The 8,817-nt window shown below is 43.8% G+C and overlaps 1 protein-coding gene across 2 annotated transcripts in view; it reads left to right on the top strand.

Moving 5' to 3' along the window:
- The first annotated feature begins 5,198 nt into the window (after positions 1–5,198).
- Positions 5,199–8,817, top strand: part of SLC25A13 (solute carrier family 25 member 13) — a 99,860-nt gene continuing 96,241 nt past the window's right edge. Inside the window, exons 1-2 of one of the 2 annotated variants that reach the window (XM_066991742.1) lie at positions 5,250–5,301; positions 7,220–7,234. In XM_066991742.1, the coding sequence (XP_066847843.1) occupies positions 5,290–5,301; positions 7,220–7,234 (27 nt within the window). In that variant the 5' untranslated portion in view covers positions 5,250–5,289. Of the gene's footprint in view, positions 5,302–7,219; positions 7,235–8,817 lie in introns of both variants that reach the window. The other variant, XM_066991743.1, reaches the window with a different exon arrangement.

The raw sequence follows: 8,817 nt of genomic DNA, 5'->3' as shown, positions 1-8,817 counted from the left end.
AATAATTAAAATTACAAATAAAAGAAGCTAGTTTACCCCTTGACAAACCTCACTCTTGTTAACTTCCATCTGTGAATAATGGCCAGTGAGCATGCACAGTGGCTGGTACAGGTTGGATTTGGTGTAAGATGAAACAATTCTGCTGGCATTGTTAGAAGCTGGCATTTGCACTTATGCAAATTTTTTTACTGGTTCAGAATAACAATGATTTAATGCAGCAGCACGGTTCAGCACTTGACATGCTGTTATTGTGTTTTAATCTGTTTTTTAAAAAACACTCCTTATGGAAAAAAAAAGACAGGAAAAACATAGGTAACTCCTGTATCTATAATATAATTTACATTCTGTACTTAGCTTTATAAATGGGGTAGTATTAGTACACAGTATGATAAATATTCTAGGCATATACAACTTGTGCTAGGTGATAAAATATTCTGAGCATGTCCTAAAATGATTCTCTCATCAGAGATGGCTTGTTACCTCCACCATCAGCAGATACTGATAATTAATCAACTGAAATGAATCTTTACAGAATAAACAAATCTGTTATACATGAAGGATGATTATGTTCTTTTGGCTGTGAAGATTTTTCATAACTTATTCATGCCAATGGTGTGCCTGAGTTATGAAGTATTTCTCACTTATGAAATAAATATAGCATCCTTTGTTTGTCATATTACCTCCTCTATTTTCTGGGCTTTACCCATGTAAATCAGCACAAATCTATCAGCTATGCTGATTTACACCAACAAAATTAACCCCCTATTTGTAATATCGATGGTTCCATCTCCTGAGTTGTTTCAGATGCATTTCTAAAACATAGCATTGGTAAAGCATTTTCAAATGTTCCATTTTAACAATAATCTATGTGTAAATGCCATCATCAGCCTAAGTCAGAATCATAGCCACCTCTCCCCAGCTTTGTGAATTCCACCTGGTAGACGGAAGGCACTCAGTGGGGGACAGCGTCATAGTTTGAGATGGGAAAGACATGAAAATATACTACCATTTGTATGGATTTTTAAACAAATCCCTACTCATGTGTGCTGCTTTTATGTTCACTTTTCCTTGAACTATTTAAATGACCAATTTGGTTTTTCACTCACGGGAACACCAATAAGACAATGAATTTTAAAGAGGAATGTGAAAGTATTTGAAAATCTTACGTTCTAAGGGACAAGAAACAATATGTTTGGCTGACCTACTCGGCAATCACAGATAAACAGCAGGCTTTAAATTAAAAATATGTGTGTTAAAAAAAAAAAAAAAAAGCAATGACAATCTTCAGACAACATTATAAAATAACCTGAAGAACAGCAAATATATGTGAAGAAATCATGATCTGCTGTGAATATTCTGCAAAGAGAGAAAGGACTGTGAATGATTCATTCAGACTGAGTCATACTGGATTTTATTAGAAAATTCTCAGGGTTAGGCCTACTGTGTGAGCACAGATTCTTGGCTAAGATTCACTAGACTGATGTGCTAACTCACACCAGCCAGACGTCCTTGATTAAAAACAAAACAAAACAAAATAAAACACAAAGAAACTAAAAACAGGAGGGAAGAAAACCCACAACCAAATAACAACAACAAAAAAATCAAACCCTTAACCTAAGGAAGGAGATGCTGCTTCATGTCCTAGAGGCTTCACTGAAAGAAAGGAATCCGTAAGGATTTTTAAGAACTATTCAGGCAAAATCTGCTCAGGAAAACCTTGAATCAATTGTGCCCATTTCTTTTGAAAGCTTAGGTCTTTGCCACGAGGAATGAGGCCATTTGATTATTTCTAGTAGAAGCTGTACTTACAGGAAGACATACTCGGTGCAAGTTTTGTGGTAAGTTAATATGCACCATACTATTCGTGCTACTGTATGTATAATATAACACAAAAGAAGCCATCTGGAAGAAAATTACTATGTTGTGGGACAGACAGAAGGTATACTGAGGAAAACAGCTTAGTAATAGTCTTGAGGGTCTTCGGTCAGTCTTTGCTTTACCTTGGTTTTTCACTGAGGTACTTGGTGCACTCAGATTTTTCCAGATCAGATTTTCCCACATCCAGTTATTTCCAGATCTTCACAGAACCAATAAGAGACTTTCTTGCCTTTAGGATACATACTGCAATGCCTATAGCTTAGGCATCTAGTTGCCATCGCAAAATTCAGGACATTGCAAGGGACATCATAGAAAGAATAATGAATGTCAGAGTAAGCTGCAAAACAGCTAGCAGTCTGAGCTCTGCTTTATAATCAATAAAAAATGCGGATCGTATGGCGTATACTTAGATCAGTCCTTTATGAAGACTAAAAAAAACCCCTATGAGTACCAGGCTGTCAGTCTCTGCAGGGTGATCTTCAATAAACTCAGCAAAATCCTATGTGCCAAGTAAGATACATTTGCCCTGTTACATAATAACCTACTACACACCAAAAAGCGAATCAGCTCTCATTCTCTTCTACAAGTAAACAACCAAAGCCTAATTTTTCAGCTCATGGACAGAGGCCAGATACTAGGTTGTGACTTACTTTGGAAACAAGCTACAGATCTTCCTGCAGAACCTGTCCCCATACGTATAAACAAATTCAAGATATCCTATATCAGAAGAGGGCACAAGAAGGACCATAACTCTGGGTTGTGTCCTGTTGAAGAGAAGAGCCTGGGTGTGATCGTGTGCTGTGTCTTATAACTATTACAAGTAAGAACAGAAAAAGCCATTTATTCAGGAGACAGGAGACATGACCTCCTAACTTCTTCGAGAAATACTTATATATTTTGTGAAAACTGACTCAGAATTCTACCCTCATCACATCTTACCACACAGAATAATCATGCTTCTCTCTGATCCAGCTGATCTTGGATTCTCTTCCGTACAATGACACAGCTTCGCTAAAAAGAATGATAAATGTTCCTCCTCTATTCCCTAGAGCAGTCTATGGTTTTGTGGTTAAAACATACTGAAAGGAATATGAAACATGGGTCTGAATCTAACCTAAGTCAACGGAGGACTTTGAAAACAAGTTGCTTATGCAGCCAGAGAGAATGCTGTAATCTACCACAGCCATATCACATGCCATTTCAAAAGCGAACATTAGACTTCACTGCCTTTTATAGGAAGATAAAGAACTTGGGCCTGTGCATGTGCATTAGACGTGGACAGATACCTGCTGAAACCTTTATGCTGATTGCACTCAGGTTTTCATACAAGGTAGGCAATGACCTTCCAGCTTTGTCACGACCAAGACGCTGCTGAAGGCTTGCTCAGGACTTCAGGCACTCAGAGCTCTGAAAGACTGAGAAATGAAGTGCTAGAAGAGCTTGGGTGCTGTCACATTTAGGGAACAGTTGAAAGAGGCTTTCCAGAGTCACTGCTTTTTATTTACTTCTTTGACTATTACCGCCAGTCTACTTGAAACATATGCAGGTTGTTTGTGTTTTTCCTTGATAATGGGCTCAAGACCATGTGGCAGTATAATGTGAGAACTGTAGGAATTTTCTTAGCTGTCTCAGTTTTGAAAAAAACATTACATTGAAGCGTGTTTTCACAAAAATAAAGCTCAATAGGACAGATTTTCAGCCTTGCATCTAAATATCCTTGTTTCTGTATATTCACAGAATGTTATATTTGTATTCTAAGACAATTGTTATGCTATTTTTTTCTCTCTGTAATTTTTGCTTCCTTAGTGGCATTATTAAAATAATCTGAGATTGTTTTTGTTGCTTATAAATGGACTGCTATTATCTATTCATTTGTGACAAGGTGACAGTATTTATTCATCCAGTGGTTTGCAGATAGAAACTACATAATCTGTTCTTTGTGTTCACTTGAAAAGGTGTGGCTGGAGGAGGGCTCCAAGACTGCTGTGTCCTGACTGCTGTTTTCTAGGTCAGAGAGAACTAGGAAGAAGGGAAAGGCTGGGCTTTCTCAGAGAGAGCTGTGCACATGCAGCAGGAACAAGGATGCAGGACAGGCAGAAGAGGGAGAGAATCCAGCAAGTGGGAGGGTTTGACAACAAGCAGAAACTGGAAGACTGTTGAGAAGTAAAGGAGGTACGCTGTCAGGTCTCACAGGTGATGGAAGAAACTTCTCAGGTACACAGAAGACTGTAACATTTGCTGAAAATCAAAAAGTCATTAATTTACGGAAAACAGATGAAGTAAAAGAGCCATCCTCCAAAGATATATAGAGGGGAAGGGCAGATGAGTTTATGAGTCCCTTTCATTTCTCTGTTGTCTCACTTTAAGACAATTGACGACAATCAATTCAAGGGTTAATTGCTCTGGTTTATATGATGTTAGTTTCATGCATGTGTCAAGTTCTCTGCCTGCACTACCCACCTGCGGCCAGCCTAAAATTTCCCCAGGAGCCAGAGGCCACGAAGCCAGTGAGAACAGGCATCGGCAGGGCCAGCGATCGCCCTCATGGCGGCTGGGGCCGGCGTGCCAAATGGTGTGCTGCCAAACGGTGTGCAGCCAAACCCGGCCCGGCAGGCTGGCTGTAGGCAGCGTGCAGGCCGTCTGCGAGGCCGAGCATGCCGTGCCTGTGGTCGTTCTGGGCACAGCCGCTGATTCTCACTGGGGTGCTTGCACGTCACGTCCAGAGCCAGGCACTAAAACCGTATCAGCGAAATTCTTGCATGTCACGTCCAGAGCTAGGCTCTAAAACTGTATCGATGAAATTCTGTTGGTTCTCTCGCTCTCAGGACACCTCTGACTAAAGTCTTGGGATACGGCAGCTGAGTTAAACATCCTTCAAACAGCAGCCTGTCTGACTCATGGGCAGGGAAAGCTCGGGACAGGAGAGCGGGGCTGTCGAGAGGAGCCGTGCCAACATGGTTGCCACAGCGCTGCGCGCTGGGACGGCATCCTTCAGCCGCTCGTCCTGGCGTCCTCCCTCCGAGCACAGCCGAAAAATGCCCCGGGACTAAAAGCTGGGGTCGGTAACGGACCAAAAAGTTATCGGGGCCTCTCTCTAGCAGCTGTCCGGGCCTCCCAGCCCCTTGGCAGCAGCGAGGAGCCAAATAAACGGGAAGCCGAAGGCGAAGCCTGCGCTCCCTACGAGGACGGCGGTGAGCCTGAGGCGGCCCCCGCGGGCCCCGCTCCCCGGGGCAGCCCCGGGCCGAGCCGGGCCGAGGCGTGCAGCCAATGGGCCGAGCGCCGTGCCTGGCAGAGCGCTGACGGCCGGCGCTGGCGGGCTGGTGCGCAGGCGGGGAAGCTGCCTGCCGCGGTCGGAAGGGAAGGAGGGAGGGGAGGGAAGGGAAGGAAGGGGGTGGCTGCGCCGGGCACAGCATGGCTGCCAAGGTAAGGCACCGCGGGCGGGCGGGCTGGGCGGCGGGGAAGGGGCTGCGGAGGGAGCCCGCCGGCCGCCGCCTCGGCACCGGCCTCGGCGGAGCGCGGCGCCGGCAAGGGCAGAGGGGAAGGAGGGGAGCGGGGGAGGCCGCCGGGCGCCCGGCTCCAGGCCTGCGGCGGGACGGGGATGGCGGCGGGGGCGGCCCCGAGCGGTTCCGCGGCCCCGCAGGGCGCCCAGGGAGCCGCGGCGGGGCCCGGTCGCTTCCCGGCCCGGTGCTGCCCGCGCTGAGGCCTCCGCGCAGCGGCAGCCCCCGCTCGCCTCCTGTGCCCTTCAGCTGTGCCGGGAGCCGGCCCCTCCTCGCTGCCGCGCGCGGTCCGCCGCCGGTTCCGCTTCTCCCTCTTGCACCGGGCGGCCGCTTACCTTCGCGGTGGGCCCTCGTGCCGCTCCAGGAGAATAAATACCCGAAATGTTTTAATCGGGTCTTTAATAACACGCTTCCACCCCCCCCCCCCCCCCCAAAAGGCAGTTAGCTAGCAGCTAATGGGTGAAGGCCGCGTTGAAAGTAGGTACTCTAATGGCAGATTTAGCTGTGGCACTGCTGTTTCGCTAGGCCTGACTTACATAAAACACCATGTAGCCAATACATCTGGTTTTGAATACAGAGACGTTTAAAAAAAAAAAACAAACAGCAGCTCTCGTCCTGCTCTTGTTGAAGCCAGTGATGACACTTAAATTGAAGAAACATCAAAAAGTAAGGCTTGCAGCGGCAGAGCCAAGCAAACACATGCATGCTCAGACACTGGCTGGAGATCCACGCTCCGGGTCCCATTCAGTAAGTCCGTGACAGAGCTGCTCCGGGCGACATCCAGCTCTCTGAGAACTTGGCTTGTCTGAAATACATCCTACTTTAGGGGGTTGGACAGTACACGATTCCTCTTTGCCATGGTATATGAAATACTCACCCCCCAACCTAATGTTTGTTATTAGAGAATCTTAGCAGTCCTATCATGCTTTTTTTATTATTATTATTAGTTGCCCGCTGGTCCATGTGCACAGCGTATCAGTTCCATCATGAAACTCTTGCTGTAAAAACACTTGAGTCTTCAGTTCACTCAATTTATGAAACATCTGCGGTTTTTTTCCTACATCATCTTTTCCTCTCTACAAAGCAGTTCGTAATCTGCAATCCAAATGAACCTATACTACTCAAATATGTTTTTAAAATGCTGTATACATAGCTAGTGTTTGTCTAATGAGGTACCCCATGCCACACGTTTGCATGGTGGCCTTTTACTTTGGTTTATCATAGAGGCCAGATCGCCAAAATCTTTCCAACAGCGTACTGGAAAGGCTAAATGCTTAGGGAGGAACTGGGCTGAATATGGTACGTTTCAGATTACGTCCAGCTTGGCAAAGAGACACCTAATAAAACAAACACTCGGTTGTTACTAGCGTCATAAAGTTCCTTGGTGCATTGCAAGACAGAGATACAGCACTTTGTACTGAAGGTTTTACAGCCCTCAGGTAGCTTCGGAGGAAAGCTTCTACGTGTGGTCTTGAATGACCTATGTTAAAAAAAAAAAAGCAACACATGGTAGAACTGGGAGCAGCCAGAATGGATTAATTATTAAGTTACCTTGGGAGACTTGAAGGGTTTTTATCTTTTTGAGGTGAAATGGTTGCTGTTAAACTGTTAAACACAGGTGACTTTCTATTTTTATTGTAGTCAGCGACAAAATGTAAGTAGCGTTTTGTACTCTAACGGTAACGTCTGAGCTCAGGTTCTGCAAGCACGCACATGAATAACTTTGCCACACAAACAGCTTCTGGGCCTGAAGTTATTCACATGTGCTTGCAGGCATGGGCCTTGATTTGTGTTCTAACTTCCTCACTGATGCATCTCAGTAATGTTTGCCTTTTTCACCTCAGCCAAACAATGGACTGGTGAGTTGAATGATTTTTCTAAAATTCCTTTGGTACCTTTTCCTTGCCAGTATCCTGCATGACCGCTTCCTTTAATTTTTTAATTATACCATCTTAGGCATACGAGGCTTTGAAACTGAATGTAATTGTTCTTCACTTGCAAAATGCCACTGTTGACATTTTAAGTGGACTCTAGGAATTCGGTCTGTCAGGAGGAAAACCCAAATGGGATACTGTTAAGGCAGCATAGTTAAGCACTCAGGTATCAAGAAATGGGCAGAGCTTTTTTTGTGTGGAATCTGTAATGTGGATCACAGGGCCATATAATTTTCACCACTGTTACTTAGTGTCATACAACTTATACAGTGTTTATACAGTGTATAAGTTTTTATACCTGTTACACGTAAATGGCTTTTGGGAGTCTTTGGAAGCATTTTCTGAAAATGTTTTCAAAAACTTTATAATAAATTATATTAGCGCAAATTTCCAGTGAAAACTATAGTTGAGATGTTCTAGTAGATTTTTACCCCATTGATAACTAAGTTATCGTTAAGTGCTGGCTTCGTTCTCTGAACTGCACAGAACACAGGCTATGTGGAAAGTCTTCATGGTAGCGCACGTATAGAGCAGTAAGGAACGTGTACACAGTGTCTCATGCTTTATTTCTTGATTTTTGAGTGTTTAACAATGCAAGCACAATGTTTTGTCTGCCCTTTAGACACATCTAAAAAGACAAGTTACATAATCTAGCTAATGCCACTTGCTATTCATCCCGTGTGTATCTTACAGCTAACTTGACCGTGCCTGTTGAGTGAACGTGAGCTGCCCTGGCTCGCATGCTGGTACAGCGTGCTGGCTGTGGCAGCTGTATCATGCATGTGCAAAGTGCGACTCGGGATCTTTTTAAAAGCCCTACTGCTTGTTAAAATATAAATTTATTTTCAGGGAGAGGTTCTGAGATAGTTCTCAATGGAACCTGTTCCCACACCTGATTTTGCCTTTGCCACTTTGCTACTTTATCTGTTCACCTTCAGGAGGCCAGGAAGTGATATTTATAATGGGAGAAAGTATGCATATATATATATATATATAAGCTTCATATTTCATAACCAACAAGCTACATTAAAAAGCTAAAAATTGTATTAAAGCAAATTCTGAACTTGATTAATTTCCGTCGACTCATTAAAGCTTAGAAACTGTGTAAAACACCATGGGCTTTGCATGAAAGCACTTGTTCACCATTAAACTTCATCTCTGCTATGGACAGCATGTGAATAAATTTCGGCATTTGTATTGAACCACATAGTACTCATATAGGATAACATCTTTAAATACTGTGGTATCTCTCTCGTTTTCTAATGTAATTAATTTCTGTGCATGTGTGAACTTTTATCCATTGGGCACGTACTGGTTGCCTCAATTATCTAGGATCTATAAGTTGCTTGTTTAAAAATTACTGTCTTACCAACAAAGTGTAACACAAATGTCACATGCTGAAAAAACTAGTTGTAAAATGACTGTTTGAGTACAGGCATGAACCTTACATCAGTATCTGGTGGGACTACTTGCATGCTTAATTCTAAGTGCATGCATAAATCTGTTGA

This window comes from Anser cygnoides, chromosome 2, assembly GCF_040182565.1.
Source record: "Anser cygnoides isolate HZ-2024a breed goose chromosome 2, Taihu_goose_T2T_genome, whole genome shotgun sequence".
Lineage (NCBI taxonomy): Eukaryota > Metazoa > Chordata > Aves > Anseriformes > Anatidae > Anser > Anser cygnoides.
This window is presented reverse-complemented; position numbering and strand designations above follow the sequence as displayed.